This window comes from Aspergillus candidus, assembly GCF_002847045.1.
Source record: "Aspergillus candidus strain CBS 102.13 unplaced genomic scaffold BDW47scaffold_94, whole genome shotgun sequence".
In the NCBI taxonomy this organism is placed as follows: Eukaryota; Fungi; Ascomycota; class Eurotiomycetes; order Eurotiales; family Aspergillaceae; genus Aspergillus; species Aspergillus candidus.
Genome location: NW_020194099.1, coordinates 17648 through 44365, shown reverse-complemented (window position 1 = coordinate 44365; position 26718 = coordinate 17648). Strand labels below are relative to the sequence as shown.

The 26718-nt window shown below is 53.1% G+C and overlaps 9 protein-coding genes across 9 annotated transcripts; 2 read left to right on the top strand and 7 right to left on the bottom strand.

The window, feature by feature from the left end:
- Nucleotides 1-31: 31 nt before the first annotated feature.
- Nucleotides 32-1842, bottom strand: BDW47DRAFT_114059 (co-chaperone SGT1). The gene is made up of 2 exons (XM_024814568.1): nt 922-1842; nt 32-848 (listed from the first exon to the last, which is right to left on the bottom strand). Exons 1-2 carry the CDS (start codon nt 1773-1775, stop codon nt 278-280), a joined length of 1425 nt encoding a protein of 474 aa, XP_024667405.1. The 5' UTR covers nt 1776-1842; the 3' UTR covers nt 32-277.
- A 190-nt stretch (nt 1843-2032) lies between these two features.
- On the bottom strand, nt 2033-4774 carry BDW47DRAFT_114058 (terpene cyclase/mutase family protein). Its single transcript, XM_024814567.1, has 4 exons — nt 4304-4774; nt 3775-4238; nt 2272-3717; nt 2033-2218 (listed from the first exon to the last, which is right to left on the bottom strand). Exons 1-4 carry the CDS (start codon nt 4508-4510, stop codon nt 2128-2130), a joined length of 2208 nt encoding a protein of 735 aa, XP_024667404.1. The 5' UTR covers nt 4511-4774; the 3' UTR covers nt 2033-2127.
- A 508-nt stretch (nt 4775-5282) lies between these two features.
- Nucleotides 5283-6861, top strand: BDW47DRAFT_135208 (putative meiosis-specific topoisomerase Spo11; the record flags this gene model as incomplete). Its single annotated transcript, XM_024818276.1, has 7 exons — nt 5283-5535; nt 5617-5683; nt 5746-5854; nt 5920-6006; nt 6065-6130; nt 6214-6304; nt 6352-6861. 7 exons carry the CDS (start codon nt 5283-5285, stop codon nt 6828-6830), a joined length of 1152 nt encoding a protein of 383 aa, XP_024667403.1. The 3' UTR covers nt 6831-6861.
- A 172-nt stretch (nt 6862-7033) lies between these two features.
- Nucleotides 7034-8170, bottom strand: BDW47DRAFT_114056 (E2 ubiquitin-conjugating protein UBC7). The gene is made up of 2 exons (XM_024814566.1): nt 7632-8170; nt 7034-7557 (listed from the first exon to the last, which is right to left on the bottom strand). Exons 1-2 carry the CDS (start codon nt 7876-7878, stop codon nt 7304-7306), a joined length of 501 nt encoding a protein of 166 aa, XP_024667402.1. The 5' UTR covers nt 7879-8170; the 3' UTR covers nt 7034-7303.
- A 129-nt stretch (nt 8171-8299) lies between these two features.
- On the bottom strand, nt 8300-10298 carry BDW47DRAFT_114055 (scramblase family protein). The gene is made up of 3 exons (XM_024814565.1): nt 9820-10298; nt 9580-9751; nt 8300-9524 (listed from the first exon to the last, which is right to left on the bottom strand). Exons 1-3 carry the CDS (start codon nt 10179-10181, stop codon nt 8385-8387), a joined length of 1674 nt encoding a protein of 557 aa, XP_024667401.1. The 5' UTR covers nt 10182-10298; the 3' UTR covers nt 8300-8384.
- A 745-nt stretch (nt 10299-11043) lies between these two features.
- Nucleotides 11044-11679, bottom strand: lcl2. Its single transcript, XM_024814564.1, has 2 exons — nt 11401-11679; nt 11044-11341 (listed from the first exon to the last, which is right to left on the bottom strand). The coding sequence occupies exons 1-2, from the start codon at nt 11576-11578 to the stop codon at nt 11148-11150; spliced, it is 372 nt and encodes a 123-aa protein (XP_024667400.1). The 5' UTR covers nt 11579-11679; the 3' UTR covers nt 11044-11147.
- Nucleotides 11680-11835: 156 nt separating this feature from the next.
- BDW47DRAFT_114052 (mitochondrial 54S ribosomal protein bL27m) lies at nt 11836-12857 on the top strand. The gene has a single exon (XM_024814563.1). It carries the CDS (start codon nt 11882-11884, stop codon nt 12716-12718), a length of 837 nt encoding a protein of 278 aa, XP_024667399.1. The 5' UTR covers nt 11836-11881; the 3' UTR covers nt 12719-12857.
- Nucleotides 12858-13131: 274 nt separating this feature from the next.
- BDW47DRAFT_121263 (uncharacterized protein) lies at nt 13132-19898 on the bottom strand (the record flags this gene model as incomplete). Its single annotated transcript, XM_024815599.1, has 7 exons — nt 13132-15068; nt 15381-16083; nt 16126-16269; nt 16306-17694; nt 17757-17852; nt 18047-18074; nt 18469-19898. The coding sequence occupies 7 exons, from the start codon at nt 19896-19898 to the stop codon at nt 13132-13134; spliced, it is 5727 nt and encodes a 1908-aa protein (XP_024667398.1).
- Nucleotides 19899-21651: 1753 nt separating this feature from the next.
- BDW47DRAFT_114046 (rRNA-binding endoribonuclease) lies at nt 21652-23250 on the bottom strand. The gene is made up of 2 exons (XM_024814562.1): nt 22412-23250; nt 21652-22350 (listed from the first exon to the last, which is right to left on the bottom strand). The coding sequence occupies exons 1-2, from the start codon at nt 23171-23173 to the stop codon at nt 21835-21837; spliced, it is 1278 nt and encodes a 425-aa protein (XP_024667397.1). The 5' UTR covers nt 23174-23250; the 3' UTR covers nt 21652-21834.
- Nucleotides 23251-26718: the final 3468 nt, after the last annotated feature.

Here is a 26718-nt window from a genome sequence, read left to right as displayed (position 1 = left end):
ACTTTGTATATATAGAAGACGGAGCAAACTATAACTGAATGACCTTTGATGGAATTCGTTTTGAAAATGCCGGGATAAAGGACTGAACTAAATTAAAAGAGTGCATGATTCCGCGCTAGAAAATAACGATGATGATGCTGTCGTAACTCCGATCGATGCTGTTTTTACCTCCCACCCTCATTTCGTTTCGTAAAAGCATTCGCTTTTAAAGACGCCCCCCAATAACGAACAGAAACCCAATCTGGTAGACTAGACTAGACAGACAGACAGACACCAATCAATCACTAGGAGGATGAGCCTTCACCTTTCCCTGGCCCACCTCGCTCCAGTTAGTGCTCAGCGAAGTGCCCTGGCTTTCGACGTAGCTCTTGACCATAGCGCGACGGGTGTCCGGATCCGCGCCGGCGTAGAGCTTCTTGAAGAACCCATCGACTGCATCGCCGCCAAGGTCCGAATCCACCGATTCGGCCCCGTCTGACTCGTGGCCTGCGTCATCGGTCTTTGCGCTTTGCTCTTTGCCTTTCTCTTTGGAAGGTTTCTTCGCCGTGAGGGTTGAGGCCAGCTTGTCCCAGTCTTTGGCGCCGTGTCGCGACGAGGATGGGTATAGGGGTCCGGGAGTGCTGGCGGGTGCTGGTCCTGAGGCTGCCGCGCGATCGGACAACTTGACGTTCGTTGAGGAGGCTTCCAGTGTGCTCCATTTCTGGCCGGGGGTCTGCTTTCGTAAGACTATTTCGAGCTTGGTGGACATTACGGAGAGCTTGGATGTGGATGTGTTGATCGGTGCAAATAGAGGGTCCAGTGTAAAGTCGTACTCGGAGCCTGAGGGCAATGGGAACTGTAGGGTCATCTGTTGGTCGGAGTTGGTTAGTGTACTGAATGCAATACCTTGACAAGCGCAACGGGTGGGAGGTGGACTGTACCGAGTCTTCCTTAAATTCAACGTCCACGTCGTCCTTAGGAACCCCCTTCACATATATGGTGACAACAACAGCGTCATTCGTCTGATACCACTCGTGTCTGACCTTGTCCGCTGGCGGTGCCGCCGTAGGCGTCTGAGCGCCACCCGCAGGCTGGCCTCCAGCACCTGTCGAAGCCGACGCAGCATTCGCCGCCGCAGACTCTCCACCCTTGGTTTCTCCAGCCGAGCCAGCCTGCGCCTGGACGCCATCCACCTTCCCAGACTTCAAAGCCTCCAACTCCCCCTTCAGCTCTTTCTCCGTCGGCACACGGACGCCCGCGGGGTACTCCGAGACGGTGACAGCCCGACTGGGATCATCCTCCGCCAACTTGCGCAGACTCCCCGCAGTCTTAAGTTTCCAAATCGGCAGTTCCTGCTCGTACTTAGTCGAAGAAGACGCCGACGACGAGCTTTTATTAGCAGCCATCGCATCCTGAATCTTCCCCTCCTTACCCGCCCCATTCTTCGCTGTTTCTCCCCCAGGAGCAATCTTCTGCTGAATCCAGCCGAAAAGATAATCCGCATCACCATACTTCCCGGCCTGGTACAGCGAGACTCCGCGCCTCATCTGGGCGGACATGATGAGCTCTCGTCTGCCGCGCTCTTGGGCCAGGGCCAGTGCGACTTCGGCATCCCGCAGGGCGGCTGCGTGATTGGGGCCGCCATCCGCGGGTCTGAGACGCGAAAAGGCCGTCGAGCGCTTGATGTAGTAGGTCGGGGATCGGGGATGTTCCACGAGTGCCTGGGTGAAGCACCGGATTGCGCTGGGGAAGTCGGAGCTCGCGAGCGCCGCTTCGCCCTGTGATGCGGAGTTCATGGTGGTGGATAACTAGGTTCGTTGGGTGTGTTCGATGGTTGACTATTCACCGTGTATGAGATCAAGAATAGAAGCCCTGTATGAAGAGAGGTTTGTGTTTGTAGTCGTATGAGAGCTGCAGGCGTAATTGTTGGAGATTCCATCACCTTCTGGACCTGCGGGGGAGGTGCTTAGTCATCTACAGCTTCAGCTGCTCGTGATTACCTCATACATAGATCTGGATATGGAAATATAGAAATCTATAGAATAGGAAGGTCGGATTATGGTATTATGTAGAATTATAACATTATGCTTGTAGCGCTCTGCGGAACGTACACATTAATATATATAGATATTTGTCCCCGTGCCCCAACTAGACCAGCTCGTCATTGCCAAACTTCTTACTGTACAGCCCCAGAGCCCGGATGGGCCAGTAGAGCTTGTAGTTCGGGTAGGAGATCATACTAGACACGAGTCAGTCAGTGTCTTTCGGTTCAATTTTCTTCAGCGCACTTACCAGGATTGGTTGAACACCCCCTCAATAGACTCCTGCAGCCATTCGCCGTTGGACTGCTGCCGCGACATCATCAACTGCATGGCCTTGCGGAGCGGTTCCTTGTGCGGGTAGCCCGCCTCCATCAGCGCAAGAGCCGCCCAGGCGGTCTGGGTCACTTGGGATGTCTCGTGCTGGGTGTAGACGTGTCGCTCGCTGCTGAGATAGGACTCTCCCCAGCCGCCATCCTCCTTCTGCTTGGAGAGAAGGAACTCGCAGCCCCGGCGGGAATAGTCGCTCGTGTCGTACGTCTCCCCAATACTGGTCAGACTCTCCAGAGCGAACATGGCCGCGTATGTGAAACAGATGCCCCACGAGCCGTACCAGCTCCCGTCATCTCTCTGTACCCGTTTGATATACGCCACGGCCTTGTCCTTGGCGGCTCGGATCTCGTCGGCGCGGTAGTCGGGGTAAAACCGACTGAACAGCGAGAGAGCCGTGACGGTGGCCGTCGTGCACTCGGGATAGTCGTAGCTGATCATGATCCCTCCGAACACCTCGGCAGCATTTAACCACTCGATCTTGGGCGATCCCCTCCTCGTCTCGTACTCGGAAATCCCACCGGAAGAGTTCTGCATCAGGAGCAAGCAGTCCACGCTGTCCTTGAGGCGGTCCAAGGAGATCAGGCGCGGGAAGCCATGCATGTCCTGCAGCTGAATGGTGGAGCGTAGGCCCTCCGCGGTGCAGTCGCTCACGGTGTATCCCTGAGTTTTATTGCTGAACGGCCAAGCACCCTTCCGGTGCTGGCGGTAACACTTCTCCTGGTCCGGCACATTCTCGCGCAGCTGGTGATCCTCGAGGAACTCCAAGGCCTTGGTGAGCATGGGGCGCCACTTGGGGTCGTCTGCAAACCCGGCCACCACGATGCACTGCGTGATAAAAGCCGTGTCCCACACCTGAACGCCGTTGGTGCCGTTCACGAGCATGCCCTCGTTCTTCATCCACATGTAGTCGTTCAAACGCTCCCGGTGACGACGGACCGAATAGCTATCGGGGCCGTCATGGACGTAGCAGGCAATCATGTTCATCGGGTTGCTCACGGGTCCCAGCCCCGCATAGTCGGTGTTCTCGTCTTCCATCCGGATCAACTCCCAGGTCCACTCCTCCGCGCGGCGGACCACCGAGTTCAACCGGAAGTAGGGGTTCCAGAGGTGGACCAGAGCCTGGTTGGCCAGGTTCAGGAGCCACGTTTTCGGGTAGTAGTTATCAGCCTCGTGGATGGAATTCCGATGGCTTGCAAAGTCAATCGAGTCGTACGGCTGGGTATACAGTTCTTGTCTGAGCTGCTTGGTCAACGAATCCAAGGGGTGGGAGAACTGCTTGGACCAGAGATATGACATGGGCAGGAAAACCTGGCGCATGTGGATCCACCACCGCCACGGGGCAAAAGGAACCCAGTCCGGGAGAAGCCTGGAGAATAGGGTTAGCATAGGACCGACCGGTGTCCGGGGTAGTCACAAGACTGACCAGATCTCGGGGGGTACAGGGTTGACGCAGTCCCACTCCATAACTCCCAGAATACTGAGCCAGAATTTGGCCCAGTGGGGTCCGTAGAGGGCGCCGCCAAAGCTATGGAGCAACCCCCGGGCCTTGATCATGCGCGGATCATCTTCGCCGACGCCGACTAGGCGCAGAGCAACGTAGTTCATCGCGGTTCCGAAGACCGAGCTATGGGCCTCAATGTGAAGACCCCAGCCGCCATCGTCCGGATTCTGGCGGGCGAAGAGATACCGCTTGATCTCGGTTGCATACTCTGGCGGGATGGGAGTATGGGTCACGTAATAGGTGATGAGCACTCCCGGCAGGAGGAACATGGGACCGCCATACTCGCAAGCCCAATTCCCGGGCTCGAGCTGGAGCTTGGAGAAGAACTCCAAGCCATTCTCCGCGCATTGCAGCGGCGTCTTTGCCGGCGGCAAGTTCGGGAGTCCCTATGTCGGAAGGTCAGCACCGCCTCGGCGATTTCGAATAGTTAATAAACACGTGGGAGACGAACGGTGGGCAAGCCCATGAAATATTTATCAGCGACTGTTTGCGGCCAGGCTTCATTCTCTTCGTCGGACTCGAGGTAATGCCAGGTCTGACGACCGCGATCGTCGCGCAACCTCCACCGCGAGTAGTCCGTTTGGGCATCCCCATTCGCATCGGGAGATAAATGGCCCTGAACGGCCGTCCGCCATGGGCCAATGTGTTCCCCGGTCATTTTCCGACGTCGGGAGATGACGTACAGTGGTTGTAAGTTGCGATTATTATCAGTGGAGCCTAGGTCATGAACCAGACCAGGACCTTATTTCTTTATTTTTCCTCTGCCCTTTTTAGAAGACGGCTAGGGGGAAGGCAAATCTAGGGGAAAAGTCGAATCAAATATAGAGCTGAAAAAGGATCAAAATGTCACCGATCACCCTTCGACGACTCCGTTCAACTGAATCGAGGTGAGATGGAAAGGAGATCCAGAAGGGAAGTTGGCAGATCGTCCGAGGCCGAACTGTTTGCCTGATCACAATGCAATTAGTCAGAATAATGCAGGATGCAGCTTAAGTCCTCCGCCAATAGCTGCATCTGGGAAGGATCCGATTGGTGCTGAGTCATCAGGGGAAATCTATGCATTGGCCAATCACTAACAATGTCTGTACCATATATCATGAGGTACCCAATTCAAGTAGGAGGTAGGTACCTAGATGAAATGTTGATATATTTATTCTGTATGGTAGGGCGAATTGGATGGGGGAAGAGTGATTGTGTTATTCATTTGTATAGATCAAGTAGTGTGTTGTGAATACATCCGACTACCACGGAGTACTGTCGTACTAGTACCAGATCTATAAATCCTTCTTGTATCATGTATGTCAGACCTCAATACTGAGAGATGATTCCCAGCGGCACCTACGACTTTTGAATTCCTTTCAAACTTTCAACTCAATACTGATACAAAGCATATTACTAATACTTTTACATATTCCCCAACCGATCGCCACATGGACCAGACAGAGCCCATCCCCGAGACTCACCACCAAGAGCGAGTCCGAAAGTATATAGACGACACTCTCGCAGGGCTCCTCAATGCCATGTCCGACGCCAATGGAAACTCCTCAATAGCATTGCGACGCAGATCGGGAAATGTTGTCTTCTATATCAACCCTGACAGTGGTGCTCTGGAGACCACAGATACGGGGTCCCTTCTCACCTATTCATGGCCAGGAAAGGATTGCTTCGAAGCATGGAGATTCAGTGAGATGAGATTTATCATGACCTTTTAACACGGTCTGGATACGAGACTCTGAAAAAGATTCTAATCAGGGCTCACCATAGCAATCACTCTGCGTCTTCTAACGGTCATTGCCGACGCGATCGACGCTGGTCTGGTGGTGTCAAAAAGGTGTATATGAACAGGCCTCATATCCTTTTGATAGACGGCTGGCTGACCATCCTTACCCGTAGAGACATCTATTACAGCGATCCAGTCTGCTTTGGATCCCAGAGAGTCGTTGACGTCCTCGTCGATGACATCGCCTACACCATTGGCGTTAACCGGGCATCGCTGAACGTGGTATCGACTACCCTCGCTGATGACCGACTTATGAGGCAGATATTGACTTCGGGGGGTATCCATAGGAAGCATCCGCAAAAGGACTCGTCGCGGGCCAGTACAGATTGATTCACCCATCGGCCCATCCTATGGAGGCGCGTCTTTCCTCCGAGGTTTGCCCCCACCATCTGAGTAGGGATTCGAGGGGCGCGGTTTCATTGACGGGAATAGAGCAATCTCGTACCACGGATGCAGGAAATAATGGGGATAGATACCTCCGATATTGACTGGGTCTTGGTCCTTGAAAAAGAGGTACGCATGTCATCTTGTCCCTTCACAGCGATCAGGTGTGTATTCCATCACAATATCAACAAGCATAGGCTGTCTACCGCCGACTAGTAGGAAGCGGATATCACAACACAGCAGCAGCTGGAAAAGGCATTCTCATCACAGTAAGCATAAGCCAATTCCGTTCTCTCAAACACACCTCGCCCGGCCATCCTTTATCAACACCACAGCCCAGGGCAAAGGCTATCCCGATTACTCCACCAGAGCATTCATCCGGAAACTATTCGACGCGCCCTCCCAATCCCAATCTTACCGACGTCCACAATTCCTCGCCCTAGTCGACGGAGACCCCGACGGACTAGCCATCCTAGCAACCTACAAGTACGGGTCAATGGCAGCAGCGCACGAGAACCGGCAACTGAATGTCCGCGGTCTGCGCTGTCTGGGCCTCCACGTGTCGGATGTCGTTTCGGGAGCGGACCCCTGTGGGGATGATGCGCTCATGCGTCTGACTGTTAGAGACAGGAGGAAGATCGTTACCATGCTGTGCAGGAACCCGGTTTTCGCGGTGGACGGGCCTGAGCTGGGTTGGCGTGCGGAATTACAGCGTATGCTGATGCTCAATGTGAAGGCTGAGATTGAGATCCTTTATGACCGGGAGGGGGGGTTGGAGGGGTGGATTGATCGGAGGATGGAGGTGTTGTCGTGATCTTGACGGGTGGTCATCATGCAGGCTAAAGTGAGTTTATACACGACTGTATACTTAATGTAGTTGTAGTTTGACGGTGAGACGTTTAGTCCTCCGATTTCGGAAAGTGCATAAGAAAATCTAGGGATCAGCGGAAACAGAGCGTGATCAAAGAGAAGATAGAAAAGGAAAAAAGGTAAATATAAGAGAAATATATTCGCAATGGAGAATTGTAAAAAGCCACTAACGCCAGCCCCGAATTTCAGCAGTCAATCCAAGACTAGTAATAACGCATGCATCGACAACAGAGACCAGCTATGCATACCAAGCGCCTGGCGACGAAGAGAACACATCACGAACACGACAAACAGAGCATATATATACGTATGGCACAGAGCCACCCACCTTTCCCTCCTTCTCTTCCTGCCTGTCTACTCCTCCACTTCAGCCAACCGACCCTCCCTTTCGAAAGACGGCATCCCCTAGCCCACGATTCACAACCCCAACCCTCTCCGCACCTCGTCGCGCACTTTCCGCTCGTACTCGTTTCTCCGCTCTCGCCACATCTTGGCGGCTTCGACATTCGCGGGACTCTCGTCATTGGGCTCCGCCAGCATGCTCATCACTGAGATGAGGATCTTCTCCACGCTCTGAATGGGCGACCATCGTTCCGAAGCATGCTCGTAGTGGTTGGGGTCGTCGCCGGGGGGATGGAGGATGGAGATACAGACAGTTCCGTTGGGGTAGACTGGAGACAGTTCCGTCAGCTACTGGTTCAAACTGTTGCAATAGGGGAAAGGTGGAAGAAAGGAAGAAACTCACCATTCGGATGCCAGACCCCACCTCCCACGAATTTCATCGTCGGCGGACTTAACGGGTAGTCCTTAGGGAATTTCAACTCCGCCGCGAACACTCCACCCTCAAAGGGCGTGCCACCTGGTCCCTCGATGAGAGCCTCCCAGTGGAACATGTCGTCCTCGGTGACGGGCCCAGCGGTGATCCCGTCCGGTGGGTTGGTGGAGAGGTTCTTGTACTCGTGGAAGAGACGTTTTTGAGCGACGGACGACATGGTGAGGTGAGGTTGACGATGACTGCACTAAGTGTCTATCAAGAATAATTTTCGAGATCAATGGGGTTGTGTTTGGTGAGGAGCGCAGTCGGGAAATTGATCGTCTAGTTAAGTGTACTTGTGTTGGTAGAGTGATGGCGGTTGCGGAGAACGGCGGAGTGGGGCAGCCGGGTGAAAACCACCAGCGACTAAGTAGATCAGGTCCGCAAAAAGTGAAGAGTGTAGACACCTGAAAGAAACAGGAAATAGAGAGGGATATCGGTTATATCTAAGTTTATGAGCGACCGAGAGGAGGAATGATGGGGTTTCCGTTTCTTTTTGTTTTCCCAATTGTTGCCACTGCAAATGGCCGGTCGGATCTCGGCGCGTCCTGATCGGGACATTTCATGCCTAAGGCTACTACGGTCCGCTTTCAAGAATGAGTATATACTATTCTACAGCCAATGATATCTCCTTGAATATAGTACAAAGGCTCGGAACATCGAGCGAGCTATCTATTACATGCATTAGAACCAGTCAAAGTCGTCTCCACCGCCTTCACCTCCGTCCGATGGGTCTTCGGCCTCCCAGGGATCTTCTTGATCACGACCCCACGGGTCTTTCTCGACCTCTTCACCTCGACCCCACGGGTCTTTCTCAGCTTCTTCACCCCAGGTGTCCCCGTAGGGACCGGTTGGTCCCGTCGATGGGGGCTGTTGATCCATGGGAGCCGGCGACTGATCGGGTGGGGGCTGTGCCTGGCTGTCCCCCGTCATGCCCCGGGACATGGCGTCGTATCCAGCCATAGCCCCTGCCCCAGCGGCCCCCGCTGCCATTCCTTCGCCCAGTCCTCCAGCGGTTCCAGCTCTGCCGAGGGTCCCCGCGGCGGCATCCCCCACCGCCCCAGCTTCGCCTGCCGCGGTCCCGGCAGCTGTGCCCCCGGCGGCACCCCCGGCGGTGGCTTCGCCGCCCATACCGGGGATCCAGAGCGGCATAAACCCGAAACCGCCCGAGTTGCTGTGGCGACTGAAATAGTCAAAATCGACGCTCACGGCGGTCGCCAGCATGACAGCGCGCTGATCCAGGGTCATCCCCGTGGCGGCGTCGTTCGGCCCTGGTGCCTGTCCAGGGGCGAGAGCGGCCGAATCCATCCTGAGGGCGTAGACTCCCGTATCTGTAAACATCTCGCGAGCAAATCCAGAGAAGTCACGATTGACCGAGCCGATCAACTGGTTCTCCGCCGAACGGAGGGAGAAATCCCACGACAGGAAAGGCTCGTCCACATAGGCAAACTGGCTGAACTGTCCCATATCCTCACTACCTTCGGCGGACCGCATCAACTGCAATTGCTGCACCTGGGAGAGACCAGACTGCGAAAGCGGCAATTGTGTGGAACCCATGTCGGTGGCGGGGTTGGGAGAGTGGTGGTAGGTAAAAAGGTTGTATTTGCGCCGCAGCGGCGCCCACTGCTGCTGGGCCTCTCCGATCACGCGCATCTCGTCGAACCCGAGCGGCGAGACCCTAGCATTGGACGCATCGGTGGCTTGGGTAAGGGAGCCCGACGAAACGTTTTGGAGACCGGTCGAGGTGGAGTGGACATTGTTGGAGACATCGAGAGGATCATACACACGGATGCGAGAGTTGATCCAGGCGAACGGACGGTGAAACTGACATTGTGAGCCTAACGAAGAGTAGCAAAATATATATGTGGAAAGTACTCACCCGCAACACTTCATTCTCGTGCTTATCGAATACATGCGTCACGAAACTCCGGTGGGTTCGAAACCACTGCCGCGCCATCATGTTACCCATGCCCCGTTCCTGTTCCGCCATGTACCCAACATGATTCCCGCTCGCATCCATAATGACATATTTGTTGGCTTGTTCGAAACCACTGCGGGGGCATCCATCTGTTAGCGTGACACCCGACTGACCACCCAATGGAATAGAGAAACCACTCACATCATCACATTCATCATCTCCAACTGTCGTTGCACGACCAGTCCCGAGTTTACCAGAAGATTCGTGGCCGGATGTGTTTCCTTGAGTACGCCATTGGGGTCCTCTGGGATATGGACCGGGGCGAGGAGGGTGTTATGCGCGGGGTCATAGTTTGTATTGACAGAACTCGGTTGGTCTGTCTCCGGGTTCGACGTCTCTGATTGCCGTGGCGAAGTCCCTGGTCTCCGGATGGGTTCTGGTCTTCGGATTGAATTGCGCGGGCCGCGAGGGCTGACTCGTCCTCTGGTGAAGGAGCTGGCGAAAGCTCGACTGGGCTTTAGGAGCAACCGCGCCGGGTGCGGTCGGAGTTGGACACTCCACATGGTCCAGTAGGTTTATAATGTAGCCAAAATACGGTAAAGTCAATTATCAAGTACACCTAGGGCTATGAATCCAAGAAGAAATAGGTGAAAAGCAGATATTCAAGGTATGAGAACAGAGATGAAGTTGTGGCGGTTACAGAAGAGAGAATGACGGAACTTGTTCTGGCGGCGGAGTTAACTCCGGAGATAATTCTCCACTTCCATATCACCGCTACGACTCCAAGTATGGAGTTACAACTTGGTAACATCAACAAAGTCATATAAACTACACGCCTGTCACTAGAACGGATTCTGAGAACATGGTACAGTTACAGACGTGGGAATATTGATTTCCTACCTCTAAATACGTCTACCAGTCTTTTTCTATTCAAACTATATTTCGGAAGAGAAAGTGAAGTATTGAATATCTCAAGCTCCTGAGCAAGCGTCATTGAGCAACAGGTGCTCTCACAAGTTGTCATTGGACAGTTCAAGCTCGATTACATGATATCAGATTGTCTAGCTCTGAGTTGTGTACAAAGGCTTTCCGCCATTTTCTCTTGAGAATCAGTATAGCTCTGTACACCTTGAGACAAGAACAATCGATCCAGACAAAGACAGTCTTTTTTGCTGAACACCAAGTAAGCTACAATCAATTTCAGCATACGGCGTTTCGAGAGAATATACGACGTTGTCGAACCGGTCGAGGAGTCTCCTCGAGGGGGCTATCATCCAGTACACCTTCACGACATATTCAATGGATGGTACGAGGCTGTTGGTTTCTGGATTCATTGCTCGTTGAATAAACAGGTGTACACAGGGGTATCAATGTATTGTTATGTGTTTTTAGTTTACTTGTAATGAGTCTTCCGGGACCATGATACACACGCCATGCTGACCTTGACTGGATATAGAGCACAACCATAACCACTGGATCTCAGACACCAATTGACCACCCCTTGACCACGCATGGACTGATTCAAACAATTATAGCAACCCCTTCCTAGCCAGTTCAATCTTCCGCGCCGCCTCCCCAGGCTTATAACCCCCCTTCGAGACACAAACAGCGCTCCCCTCACCCAACTCCACCTTCTCCTCAACATCGGAATGCGGACACGGACAGTGGTGCGGGAAATGGACACAAGCCAGTGTGCCAGGGCAGAGGTATTTATCACATCGTGCTAGAGCGTCGATTAGTCCGATGCGGGAGTACATGATTGGGAGGGTCTTGAATACGTACATCCTTCCCACATGCTTTGGTATCGCGAGCTGTCGCTGGGAACATTCTGAGAAGCACGCTGCTGTTCCTGACGGCCGCCGCCACCGCCAAACATTTGCTCGAAGAATTGGAACTGGGCGTGGGCGACGGATACCAGTAGGAGCAGGGCTCCTAGGGTGCGGAGTAGGTTGGGAAGCATTTTGCCAATGCGTAGCTGGGAGACTGGGGGTAATTTCTCAAGGGGGACAAGTCTAACTATTATACTGGAGTAATTCTTGTAGAAAGTTAATGCGACTGAAGTAAGTATAATGTATAGTAAGTGGTTAGTTAAGTTGCTGTCGGCGATCAAGCCAACTCGCGCCAGTTCACGTGACACGCGCCAAGAACTCGGTCACGGGGAGAAAAAAGGCCTCAGCATCTCCGACTCTCGATCCATCCCGACCTCATATCCACTCCTGGCAATTCCTACTACAGGACGGGTTTCCAATCACAACAGCCCACAATGCTACAGTCCCGATTCTTAACGCCCATGCGGCTGCTCGAACGAGCCATCGCCCCATCTCTCCGTTCCTCGCAATCCCTCACCCGATCCTCAACCACCACACCGTCGTCCATCCTCCCGCGGCCAATCTCAGCCACCCCATCCCCCCTCTCCAGCCGCCTTCTTCTCCCCCTCTCCCAAGTCCGCCACGCCTCTCACGCCTCCCAAGGCGCCGGCAACCGACACTCGCGCGACCCGGCCGGCAAACGCCTCGGCGCGAAGCGCTCCGGCGGAGAATACGTCGTGCCAGGATGCATCATCTTCCGGCAGCGGGGGACGAAGTGGTTCCCGGGCGAGAACTGCGCGCTGGGCCGAGACCACACCATCTACGCCACGGAGGCCGGCTACGTGCGGTACTACCTGGACCCGGAGCTGCATCCGGACCGCAAGTTCATCGGCGTCTGCTTCGAGAAGGAGGGCAAGCTGCCTACGCCGCGGAATGCGCCCAGCCGGCGGAAGCTGAACCGCGTTGCGGTGCCGCGGATTGATGTCGCCGATGAGCCGCCCGCGCGCTCGGATCTGACGGCCCATGTGGGTGCGGATGGTGTTGTGGTTGCGAGCGTGGACGCTGCGACCGCTGCGCAGGGTGGGCCCCAGCTGCGTCCGGGTTATATGTACCGTGAGGCGAATTGGCAGATTGGTCGCGCTGCAGAGAAGGCGGGGATTACGGCGAAGCCGTATAATAGCAAGAACCGCTGGTTGGCGTGGCGGAAGAGACAGGCTCGTGCTGATCGCGCGGCCCAGATGAAGAGTTTGAAGAACAAGAAGAAGACCAAGAAGGGCAAGGGTGGTCGCTAAACGATACATGTCAAGATATTTTTCTCTTTTTTTGTTCGGTCTGTCGACTCGTTGACTGGATTGGAATGGAATGGAATCGGTGCTTTAACTTGTTGTACTTATAGATGTTGCTAGCCGTATAAATGTACCATGTGTGAAGTTTCTTTCTTTCATTTTTGTTCTTGTTGTAGAAGATTAAAATCAAATTGTCACTTGTATTCTCATAGCTAGATTTAACCCACAAAGCACAATACATACACGCTTTAACAAACAGGGGTAAACATGAGGTAGAGGGGTATATTCGCTTTCGCAATGTCAACAATGAAGACCATACATGCCGACTCCAACATCCAGTTAGACTCTCACATGATGGGGAAATCATTAAAAGGAAAAAAAGAAAAGAAAAACAACAAACGACTCAAGCAATGTTAATGCTACTGCGCCAACAACCTCCCTAGAATCAAACTCTGGCAGACAAGCTCATTGCTCACGACCCTGACACTGGTATTTCCACCCGAGTCATTATCACTAGCGAAAGATCCCGCAAAGCCAGACCGCTTGCGTTTCCTGGGCCGCTGCGACTGGGAGGACTGCGATTGCTGCGAACCCGGCACGGACTGCCCGAGCAAGGAGCCTATCGCCGAGGCTTTCTCCTCGCTGTCGACGTAGACCCAGTCCCAGCCGGCGCCGGACCCAGCGCCTTGTTCGCAGGCGACTCGCACAGACTTGACGTCCGGTAGGCGCTCCACACGCGAGGCGCCCAGCGCGTACGTCAGGAAGAGGTAGGTCTTGCGTCGCTCCTCGTCGGCTTTGCCGCGGCCCATGACGATGAGGACCGACTGGCCGCTTAGGAAGCTCGGTCGCGCGGCGATCGTGTCTGAAAGCCGGGCCTTGGCTGCTGGGTATGGAGCGAGGAAGCGGGATTTGGTGGCCCCGTTTAGGTAGGACGAGTCGCCCGCTGGGAGTAGGTACATCTCCCATTCGACGATCCGGTTGTGCGCAACGCAGTCTTCGATCCAGCGGTCTGAGAGACAGGGGAGGTTGAGGGCTAGCGCTTGCATGTATTTCGGCCGGCGGGAGTGCTTGTCAGCTATAAGGCAGGCGAACCCGACGTCTTCGGCGCCGCTGGTGAGGCGGAACTGGTTGCTGTTGCCGCTGGTGATTGAAGCAGGTGATTTTGTTGGGGTGGCGAGAGGGGCGTTGGATGGGAGCTCGAATAGTTCGTTGAAGCCGTCGTGTAGGATGCGTCCGTCGTTTTCTAGAATCATCTTCACTATGCGGGACTTGGTGTCGGCGTTTTCGCCGTACGAGACCGCAAAGACCATCCCGGTGAACAGGCCGCTTGAGAAGCGAATGCTGCGGGACAGACGTGTACTGGGGGACGCTGGCGTCATGTGTCTGTCGGAAGGTGTGTGGAGGCCCGACTCCACTTGCTTTGATACAGAAGTGTAGGTATACTGCCTGTCCTTGAGCTGGTTCCACAAGATCGTGTCCAGGTATATCCGGGATATCGGGACCTTGACAATATTTTCAGGACCTGGAAGGCCCCCGTTTGGTAGGCTTTTGCGCTGTTTTGGACCCAGCAGTAGAGTCGAGTGGCCATAGATGTCAGTTACCGGGATCGTACCACTGGCAGATTCCTTCGCGAGCTCGTCGCCACTGAGTCTGTTTTCGAGGCCTCGGATGATATGTGTGACCTTGGGAACGTTGGGTACGTCGACTTTCACAGCATCGCCAATCCGTAACTCCAGCCGTTTGACTGCGCCAAGCGGCACCTCGATAGGCATGCTATCTTCGAATTTGACCAAATAACGAGACTGTGAGGTTCCGAATGGCTTTCCGAAACATGTTGCAGGGTAATACGCCCGCTTTGGCCCACTCCAGGGAGCAAGAACCTGATTGAACGCAATCGGTGCATTGCTCCCGCTAGGGACTTGTTCCTCCTGCCTTGAGGACGCAGCTGTCCTGACAGGGTCTTCTGGGGTAGATTTCATGGTTGGTTTTATCTTGACAGAGAATTCCTTCCGTGGCTCTTCCGAAATGGGAGTTGGCTCCTGAGGTTCGCGCGTGGTCATTTGAGCCGTTGTTTCTTTCGGTTCTTCCACTGTGATTTCACTGCGTGGATTTACATTGACAGGTGTAGTATCTGCACGTTTGCGCTTTGCAGCATCGAGGATCCTTGTTTCTCTAGGCTCCTCGGCAGCAGTTTTATTCTGTGGCTTTTTATGGGAGGGCGCAGACTTTTTGGGCTCACGCGTGGGAACTGGCCGGGAATCTGCCTCTTTCGACCCTTCATTGACAGCTCCATGGCGTGGTTGATCCCGGACAGGAATAGGCTCTTCAGCATCACCCATCGCCGTAGGTTGCACATCTGCCTTCTGAGGCTTATGCTCCTTCGGAAATCGCTGTCTCGGGATATGAGAGCGACCGAGATTCCTCGCCCGGTCCTTACGCGAGACATGGAATTGAGGCGAGTCGTCGATATCCCACATGGTATCAGCTTGCCGTGTAGGGTTCGTGCGCCGTTCCAAGACAGCCTGCAGCTTCTTTGCCGGTTCTGTCGGCTGTTGCTCACCCTCTTCCGGGATACGATTTCGATGAGGAGGAGGGAAGAAGGCAGACGGACGAGGGGTGACTGGGACGATAGGATCCGATGCATAAAGACCCTGTCCATCGTTCCCACGACGTTTCTTCTTTGGGGTTGGTGACATTGCGACTGCGGCCCTGAAATCTCGATCGTCTGTCGATAATATGTTGATATCGACGTCAAAACGACCAGCATCAGCGTAGGGCGAGACATCCGCGGCAATCTCGGTGAGTGCCCTGCGCTGTCTTCCACTCGGGCTGGAGAATATCTTTGAATGGAAATAGTCTTTCGCGGGTGAGGAGCTATCCGAAAACAGAGGCTGGGAACGACTAGCTCGTTCGTGCGTGGCAACGTAAACAGGGGGTAGGTCGTCGTCCTCTTGATCCATGGCATCGTTGTTCCCGTCAACGGCCCAAGCCTGGCTAGGGAAGCGGCTAGGACTCGTCTCCGGTACCCTCGTCGACGGCACAGCATCGCCGAAGCTCCCTGGGCGTTGGATGGGTGTCTCGGCAACACGAGATGGCATTGACGACGACTTTTCTCCGAGGTCTCGTTTTTGCACTTTACCGATGGGGATTGTGTGGTTTTGCGTAGCGGGAATGCTCTGCCAGTCTCCATTGTCTTCCTGGGTGGCTGGAACCCGAAGCCTGGTTGAGGCACCAACATCCGAGCCGGCGGAGTGTGACCTGGCCCGTGCTGTGGTGTTGTGATCGTCAAGCCTGAATGAGACTCGGCTGCGTTGAGATTCGGAGGGAGGAGATGACTGGATGCCAAGGTTTTTCGTAGGTGACGGCGTGGTCTTCGAAGGACTAGCATGGTGTCGTGAACCAGAGTTGAGGACCTGGTTACCGTTCCACGGTCCGTCTACGGCGGCCTTTTCAAGGCCATCGACATCTTGAGGCTCTGGAGATCTCTGAGAATCTTTCACAACCAATACCTGGGATGACCGACCAGCTCCATTCCAAGTTTCATCTGCAGTGGGTTCCTGGGAGTTTGAAAACGGATGCACATACTCCGCTACTGGTTGTCTGGGGTTATTGTTTGAGCTCTCATATAGATCAAGGACCTGAGACAGCCGGCCGTGAGCGCTGCCCGCACCATCAAGTTGGTTTTGCGAATTGTCCAGACAATTTTCTTTATCTTCCTCGGTTGAAGGGTCGGGATCTTGAGACCGAGGTACTGGCGGGACCAAGTCTTCTTCCTGTTCTGTTTCTTCTTCACTGGCAACTCCAACGACGGGAGCAGCGGCGCATTCTTGCATGTCATCCTCAAAGGCCGTGGGCACAGGCGGCACCGGCCACTTCCGTCGCTCGGGCCGCCCACTCGGTGACATGCCACGCATACTGGCGGGTCGCTTCCGCTGGCTCGGTGACCTCGCAGGCGCCGTGAGGCCGGCGAACTGCGCTGTAGTTTCCGCATCTATCGTCTTCTGTCTCCGCAGCTGTTCGACGAAGCTAGGTTCTTTATCGAATTCGCCGTCGCTCTGGTCCTCCGAGTAAACAATTTCTGCCGACCGGGCCATTCTCTCTTGCATGGCCTTGTCGCGGCGAGACTGCGATTCTTTCATAGTGATGTAGTGTAGGTGTGGCTCCGACGAGTCTTGCGGAAAGGTGGCCGCGAGGTTATGCAACGGGGACGACAGGCCATGCGAAGGCGCATGGTTCTGGATCGGAAGATTAGGCGATGGCCGTTCAGACAGCGGTTCTGATAGCTGCCCATTGACCAACGGCGAGGACGGGACCTGAGTTGCTCTAAAAACCTGGCTCAGGGCCATAATCCCCCCGCTCGATTCAACGTTCGCCGCCAGCGGATTTCGCGAGGCACAGGGGGTTCCAGTTGCAGGGGTACCCGGGGGACCCAGCTTCGCAGCCGATGCCGGAGTCTTCGATAGGAACCGTTGTGATTCGGGGAAGAGGTTTGGCTGGTAGACCATAGGAGACGACTCCCCTAGCTTGGAGCTGCTCTGGTCATCGTTATCTTCCAGATTAGTCGAATCGATATTGGTGGCGTCGAAACCCGACAAGAGATCAAGATGGCCACTATCTCCCTCATGCAGAGTCATGAGTGTCGCACGATCCCCCAGGTTGCTATCGAACGCCGCCGTGGTGGCCGCCTCCTTGTTCTGCCGTATCACGTCGTCGTAGACCGATTGCGAGATCACCTGCGTATCCGACGGCATCGAGTCTGCCGTGTCCATTCTCAGATGCTGAGAGTCTCGAGGGCGAATGTCGGGTCCTTGTTCGGGGGACGGCGAATGGGGTTGATGCGTCGGGGACTTCCGTGTGGCCTCCTGGCTCGCAAGCGGCACGCTCTCATGCGAAATGTGGCGGCGTCCGTGGTCGACGGTGTCCGAAGGCAGGTCCTCAGTCACCTCAAGCTCATTCAAGAGATGTTGTGATGGTGGAACATCCTAGATGTATGAACCAGTGTCGGTTAGTCGCCCATCCAGATCAGGCTCGGCACCAGACCGACAAAGGTGACACTCACCAAGCCCAGCGCGACGCGTTGTAATTTCACAATGTCCAGGCTGTCATCCTGAGTTTCCATGATCACCTTCACTTGCAGTACCTGACACCGCAATCAAGAATTTGCATCATCGGGAGGGCGCTTTTTGCTGTTGTCAGACAGGCTGGGGGGAAATTCTACTCCGCAGAAGCGGTTGGGATCTGCTTGGGGGTTTCGCCAAACGCGAAACGCGTCCCGCACGTGATGTGCAATATTACCGGTTTGGGACGGGCCAAGCCTTACACCTAAGGCTCCACTATATCACATCGCAAACAATAGACGGTGCTGTAGATTGATCTCAAGCTTGTTTTGATACTCAGTTTATTGGTTCTACAGGGCAATATGAGTATGTGCCAATCAAATGGCGGTGGCAACAGGGGATAGGTTCGTGTAATGGTCCCTTTGAGACGGTACTACGTACCAGGACCAGTCACAACGCAGTCTCAGTTTAGGTTTGCGCATCTCTACAAATACAGACGGACGCGTGCATGTCTATGTCGACAGGACCTGAGAATCTCCCTTCTGCTAATACTCTCGGTGTTCTTTAGTATATCCTTTAGAGTTTGGTGTAGTTCCTTCCCTAAAGGTCGGTCGCTTTTCTCTACCAAGGGTTTGACATCATAGAATACAGTATACCCAAGCAACGAACGTTCAATCGCGCGTCCGATTGGGCACCCACCGCCGCATCACCATCTCGCGGATGCTGTAGCGAGAAAGAAGGGCCCCGATGTCACTCGTGGAACCTTCCCCTGCGGCGCAAGGGCCCGGCGGTGGCACCTCCACATAGCAGATAACTAGGCTCTTCTTGACCTGGGCCTGCACACGGTTCACGCAATGAAGCCACCACCAGCTGCGTGTCTGGTTCCGGTCACACTGCGCTCGGCGGGCCTCGGTCTCAGACCAGTAAGGATGGCTATAGGACGGAATGACGACAACGGCGAATTCGGCGTGGGAGAAGACAGGGCCGCGGTTGTAAAGGAGGTAGTCCACGCCGAACTTCACCCCCGAGCGCACTACCCAACCCAGGGATCGGAAATGGTGGTACACGGCATATGAGACCAGGAAGGGATCATCCGGTTTCGGATCGGCGGAGGAATCTTGCGCGGGGAAGTGTGAATGTCGGCAAAATAGCGGGAGTAAAGAGGATGCCGGTAGCAAAGTCTTTCGCTTGCCGTCGTATACATCTAAGGTACCCAGCCCGTAGGCCAAGAAAAATGCCTCCTCGTTGGACAACTGCAGATGCTCCTCATTCTGGAGCGGAGCCGGTTCCAGGGGCTCAGCCTCATCCCCAATGGGATCGAGCAGATGAACGGCCGAATCGGATGTGATCTCCTTTGCCTGAACGACTGGAGAAAAGCGCACGGTTTTACCACCGGCCGGCCGCTTCCCCGCAGGATCAGCGACACGTTCCTCCCCGTCTTGCGCAGCTAGCCGTCGCGACTCTAGAAATCTGGCCTCTCTGGCTTTTCGCAAGGAGAATTTCTCTGTGTTCGGAGCCGTGCCGTCCGTGCCGTTCGTGAGACCATCGGCGGATGGTGGCAGGGCATTGTGGTCAACGGACAAATCGGCGGCGTCCCGTGCGGCGGCTTCCGCCTTCAATCTTTCCTCCACGGCGACCCTCTCCATCCTCGCCCTCTCCAACTTCAACTCACGGCGCTCGGACCTGCGTTGGCGCGTCATGTCTTCACTCGCGACGGTCCCCAGGAGTCCTCTCCGCTTCTTCTCCCGACCCAGCCAACTCGGCTCACTGCGACTCAAGGTCCCCTTGCCGAAGAATCCCATTTCCCAGAGGGCACGGATCGCCTTCTCGTCCGTGACGTGGACGGACGAGGTGTCTGCATCGAAATAGGCAGGGTATACATCCTGATGAGGCGGAGCAATGAAATAAGTCAAGTAAGACAGCAGAACGCTGACGATCGACAAGGGATTATGCGGGATCAGCGGTGGAAGAGGATGGACATTGATCGGAAGAGGAAAGCGATAGATCTGTTTGAAATTGGGTCTTGGGGGCCGAGGGGCACGAGGCCGGGGAGCGCCCGGCTTGGACTCGGGTTGACTAGGGACTGGCAACGCCGCCGACGGCGAGGTGGACGTAGAATCATTTGCCATGGTTTATTTATGATAATAGATTGGATTGATTGGAAAATTCTACTTGAAGAGTAACCGCGAAGAGTCAGCGACATAGCTCTCTGTTACGCGAGACCCACATTGCCAGTGGCCGGGAACAAAAAAGAGCAAAAAATAACAAGAACAAGTGTTTGAATTATTCTCCTCAGATACCGTTGTAGTCAAATACACCCATCATCGACAACAGCTAGAAATCAAAGTGCCATTGCCTTTGGGTATAAATTGTCATCATCACCGGAGAATAGAGACAAGCACCTGTCACAAGCTTGACAGTGCTAGTTTGATGCTTACCAGAAAGACTTTTCTGGGTCATCCACGGTCCCACGAAGAGGACTGAAGTTGTAGATATTTAGAATACAGTTGATGGTTAGAGAAAGCCTCCAGCATAATCATGCTAAATGCCGTGGATGATGCGCATCATCATATCATCATCATCGGAGCATCCTCCAGTGTCTTACTATGTGGACAGAGGAGACTTTGGTTGTGAAGAGAAAGTGAAAAAGAATCGCGCGGTGCCGCAGCTTAAAAAGAGCATGTGGTGACTCAGCATCCGGTTAAGGCAACACTAACCTACTCTAGTTAGTACTCTTATCAGCCGAAGTATATACAGTGTAGCTGCCTTGAGGCACTCGGTCGTATGTGAATTCTTTCTTCGGGCTAGTCAACGATTGCTCTCAAAGGTGAGGGTTGAGACGAGTCTACCTGTCGCAACAGATTCTTCTCTAGCACGGTGGGGATTTTTCGACGATTGAAGGCATGACCGGGAAACCGCCACGATTTACTTGTTAAACGGCCAAGCGCCCATGCAGCTTGTTCAGCAGCCGCGCGCGCGACTCGATCGATGAATTCTGTCTTGGCTTATTTCAGAATCTCCTGGGTTTTATTGTACTGGTTGGGTCGCACAGCACCTTCCTCAGGCCATAGGTTGCCCAATGACTCTTTCAACTGGCACATCAATTCCATGTCTTTGATCGCACCAGAGGCATCCTTGCCAATAGAGACGGCTTCATCTGCAGAGACTTTGAGAGGAAAAGGAGGGTTTCCGGAGCTTGAGACACCCAGTAGACAGGGCCATTATCCTATAGTTCAAGTATCATAGAGAGATATAAGGCCTCCTCGTCGACAAGGAGATTCTGAGCTAACAACATCATATCAAAATTTGTGGAGCGCCGGAACTCCATGGCGTTGAAGAGCGGTTTGTATCATCGATGAACTCTCGCCCTGTTGATGGACCAACAGAGAAACCAGGCTCCGAGACGCTGGATCCATCCGCGTCCGCCTTGAGGAGAGTGCCCTCACCACAGTTGGTTAGGTCAGGTGAGTAGTATAGACTGCCGTATTGGGAGAATGATGCCGGCATCCAAGATGTTTGATACCCAGAAATTATTTTGACGAGTTCAAAACCTCTTCTTAATATCCATTCTTAGCCCAATTCTGTCCAGCTGCATTCCTATGGCCTTTTCCATGATTATATATTCAGCTCCAACCGGGCTGTTACTTGCTTTTGAGCTCCACGGACAATCAATGGGTCTCCAATCATCCTAGCTCATGCTAATATAACCTAATCCATATATAAAAGCCAGAGAATATACTGTACTCTATCACTTTGGTCTATTACTTATCTCCACTTATAGGTAACTGGTTGGGTAAGAATTACTCGGATGATATATATTACATAAGTATTTCTCTAATTTTACTTAGTAAATAGTAAGACAACAGCCTCAATAATAATCCTGTCCAAAACTGGGTATGTATTCCATAAGTTCCGACTATTCTATAAACTCTCGTAAATCGGCCATCATCATAAGCATGCAGGGTTGAGAACCAAAGGATCCTCAGCGGAAGATAATCATCAATAAAGAAAAGACACCCGAGATTTTTTGGGCCAAACTCCAAACCAGAAGCTCATCTGATGCCATTATCGCTTGCGGGAGTTGATATTCCTGCCAGCGCCCACCCGGACTCGCCCACCCTGCCGACTGCGTTCTCCAGTCAGGATACCAGGCAAGTAGTCCTCATCCATCAAGTCGTGCTCTCTTCGCTGTCTTCGGCTCTCTTCCGCAGTGGCTCTGGTAAACTCCTTCTGATCTTCGGTAAGAATCAGCTCCGTTCCCCAACCGCCCTTGCCACCACCTCCTTTCCATTTCCCGTTCGAACTACCGGCGACGGGCTTGGGAACGCTGAATCGGTTGCCCCGGTTGTTCCACTGCATGTTCTTCTTCAGGTGCATGGTGAACTGGCCGTTGGCATGGGTGGTGCAGGAGACACGGGTGAGGGTGTCCTTGCCACACCGCGGACAGAACTGCTTGCTCATGTCTTTGGTGGTCAGGAAACAGCCGTGGCAGCGTTTGATGAACGACTTGAGATGCTGGATCCTCTGCAGGGTCGACGTCGAAAGCAGGTTCAGGTTCATCTGAAGCAAGACATTTTGGCACTAGAAAATCACTCGTGGTCAGCTACCTTGCCTTGCGACAGGTCAATCGGATTGCACTTACGGCAAAATCGGTGGTCATGGTGGCAACCTGCATCACCTTCGGCCCGGGTCCAACAGACGCTGTCCCATTCTCATCACGAACCTGGTGCTTTTTCAGGTTGGAGGGTGTGATCCAGCCTCCATCATCGTCGGACGCATCGTCTTCCTCCTGAGATTCTTGGGCATCCGAAGGGTTCACCTGTTCGTTCGATTCAGGCACGTCTGGCTGCGCCACCTCGGACTCCTTTTGCTCCGACTGGCTGTCATCATTTTCCAACGAAGCCTTTTGCAAGTCCTCCGTGACCGCGTCCACCTCAACATTGCTGGACGGGGCATCCGACGATGCAGGATCTGCTTCTGTTTCCGCCTTCTTTTCCTCTTCCTTGACGGGCGGCTTTCCGTTGACCTGCTTCTGACCCGGCACGCTTCGCAACCTCCAATCACCACCGTTCCTCTCACACTCAATCTCGTAAGCGAGCGCCAGGACCTCAATATCCGTTTTACTCAACACCGATCGATCACCCGTCTTCCTCGAGAACTCGCTCAGGACCTGGAAACTTTTCGGGGTCGGGTTGCGCTGCTTCACGAACGGCAGGTAGAGCGTCTCGACGCGAGTCCGGGCGTCGGGATCGCGAATCTCACGGACGACCGACGAGGGGATGACGAGTTCCTCGCATTGTTGCAGTAGGGTCGATAATGGCGGGGTATTTTTCAAGATGGGGCCCGCATCGAGGACGATTGTGTGGACGGGCTTTGGGGGCGTCGAGGCTGTCGAGTCCGCCATTTTTGTTTTTTTCAAATCCTTCTGCGATCAAAAGAACCTTAGTGGGAGGCGGTTGGGAGGGGATAGTGGGGGGTGTTGTCGTCCTGAGCAACTGTCACCATCCAATGCGGGATGAAGAAGCGCAGGGAATTTTTTTTTCTATGTGGTCCGTGCGGGCGGGATCCTTATCTTAGCGTCGGAGGCGGCTTGATCGGCCCGGTTAGTTGATGAAACAACAAACAACAAACATATGCAGTTCTGGATCTGTATGGCCATGTTAGCGAGTGTACGAGTCAACTTGATTGTTCCTATCGGCTGGGATCTCTTCTGGAAGCAAGACTCGGTACCTCGAAAAGCAGAATTCTATCTATCTATGACATGATCCTGGTTAGTGTTATCCATCAGGATGATCGCATGCATCATCCATGGATGCCGCAGGATAGTGAATTCCTCGGTCAGCAGTACCAGAGGGATTCAGATAGATCGAAGGGCTGTCCAGTTCTCAGCTTCATGTTATCCAGAATCTGAGGACTGGTCCACGTGAGGCTGGATCGTGGACGATATGTAAGTCGGTGCTGTGTATTCTCGGTGGCGCAAACAATGCATTAAAACCACACATATATTTAAATTTATTCAGCTGAAGAAATAGTAACAACCAGCCAAAATCATTGGCGAGATCGTCGCTGGAATCGATCTATCTGTCATCAAATCAAGGATGCACAAGTACTCTGCAGCTCATGCATATGATCTCCATCTCGATCCGCTCCGTCGTACGTAAGACGGCCCCCTAATTTATCGATTAATATACCGACCGCGATAGCTGGAGATATGTTTAACTATGATGGTGGAGCCTTTCAGCTCTACGCTATTGTGGGCGGCTCTTGCGTCTCAGTTGAAGTACTTCGACAGACACCCAATGCATGTGATTCAGTGGAGTGCTTTTGTCGATATAGATACATGCATTCGGTAACCCCGCCGAATGAGATCCTCCTTGATGATCATGGAGACGTTGTGATTCATGTACTGTCCTTCCACGCTATCTTCCCGGGCCTAATTACGGGATGCTATAATTGCTTCATGATGTCTGAAGACAGGTTCAACCGTTCGTCGCCAAAAGTACCTCGATAGAGAGTTGCTTGGACGAGACACATCCATTGTATAGATGAAATAAATCAAATTGATGACTCTATACTACCTTGACCAACCTCCCGTCCACCCGAATGGATAGATTTCAAATATATACCCTTGCTGACGACAGGGAAATAAGAAGGACAGTACTCCACTTCTCACCGGAGCGACCCGAAGGTAACAACAATGATAGACAGAGGCATGGTTGGTACCTTGCCGGTAGGTACTTCATGCCATGGATAGAGATACCTATAGATGGAATTATGTGGACTGAAGAAGGGCCAATTTTGGCACCCCATCGTTTTGGGGTGAACCCATCATAACACGAACTAGTCGAATACCACCAATAATAGTATACAAATGTCAGCAAGGTCAATCACAACAATAATGATCTATATATCAGTTCAGCCAGCTCCCCTGACTTCCCCTAGTTATACACCGTCTATTACCAAGAGAGACATTGGCAAACATTGGCTTGGCTCCATAATAAGGGGATCCAGACCCAATCATTTACCACAGAATGTGGCTCAAGTGATGATGACCCCGGCAAAGCGATTCGGCCATGTTAATGTGGGCGTTTCTCTTCGCTGTTAGGCTGGTACAGAGAGGAGCGGTCGATCTGGCTAGCTGAGAGTCAAAATCCAATGGTTCTGTAGGGGATGGTTTAATGAAGCTACCTGAATAATTGACAACAATCATAGCAATCGCGACTTGCTAATGTCCACGATCACCGTGATGGCAGTGGTCACGACTCGACCAGCCCATCATACTCCACAGCCCACGCTTTCTATCACTCCACTTCCACCTTTACTCCCACTCGCACTTTCCACCTCCAGTCCCCGCCCAACCCAACTCTACTATGTATGTATCTACTGTCACGCCAAGGTCGTCTACTGGATCTTGTCAAGCAATATAAAAGTTTGTCCTCCAATCGTGTGACCATTAAGCGATAATATGGCTACGACTTTGTTTGATGACTCCCCTCAAGCTGAAGGGTTCACTACACCCGCGGCGCGAAAATGTGACCTGTCAACTGATCGCACAGACCATGCTCCTCCAGACTCAAGATGAGATGCTGTTTGACATGGAGCCATAGTGGGCTGATGGCCTTTGCCGCACAGAGTGTCCTGCTCTTATTTGCGATCCTGATGCATGGTACTTCCGCCCCCTGCATGTTCGTTATTCAATGTGGCTCACGTCGGCGGCAATCACGCCTGCAGACCACACAAGTCCTCCAAAAAAAGAAATATGATATATCGTATCCTCTAGGCCCAACCTAACGGGGCCAACTGAGGTCCTCCGTCGCAGTTCTATCGTCCACTGTGCCATTCGATTGGAAATAATGCTCCATTTGTGAACACCATAGGTGCCGCGAGACGGTGCCCAATCTTGTAACAGGGGACGAGGGTTTGATGTTGCATCCCTTACTCTATAAAATCTCCTACGAATTTGAGGGTGGAATGATTCCCTTACACGCCTCAGCCCCTTTCCTACTACCTAGGGGTCTACGAAACGAGACAACTGATGTCACGAAGGAGAGCCTAGGTGGTCTCCCGGTCACTGTTGACTCTCAAACTTTTGGTTCGACCAGGGGTGCGCCCTCGGGAAGAAAATTCGAATCCCTGCTGCAGCAATTTGAGGCTTTACTCGAGGGAGAGTCCCTTTGACAGCTCCAGGTGCATTTGGAGAGACTAGGGATTCAACCATGCTGCCACGATCTATCTACTTCGACGCAAGACATGTTTTTATAGATCGTATTGGAACAAATCAATGAGGACCAGAAGTCCGTGTATGCGGATGGACGTCTCGATGCACACCGATCTCCCCACATCGTCATTCGAGAAGGGTTTCGATTCGTCGTCGATCCTTCCAACGCCCGCTCCACCAATGCTTCTCTGTCTCTTGACTGGTCCGGGTCGGTTCCCTCGACAGTGGAAACAACACTTATCGTTGATCATTGACGTTGGCCAACAGCCCTAGTGACTCCAAAGGGGTGGAATTGGTCGCTTGATCATCCTTGCCCCGGGGAATCTAGTAGGCTTCCCAAAAGTCAAATATGGAAGGAAGTGAGAAAAAAAAAAATCTTGATCAGAAAAAAATAAAGAAATGGGAGAAGAGAAAGTTCACATCTCATTCCCATGGATCTGGATCTTTCGACTTGTCTTTTTCAAACGGTTACTGTGGCTTTTCCTGACCATTTGCTTATTTGTCCCCTCCCTTGCTTGCTTTTCCCTTCGTCGCCTCCCTTCTCCCTATTGGACTCAGCCCATGTCTTAAGCATGAGCTCCGGGCCACCAATCCGAAAAAGCAATGAGACATTGAAGAATGATCTTCACTGACAGGGCAGTGGTTTCAATTACTTTCAAAAGTTCGAGGCGTTTCCGGGGTCGAAGGGAAAGGTTTATAGATCCATCGTCCCCCCACCACCCGATCTTGCC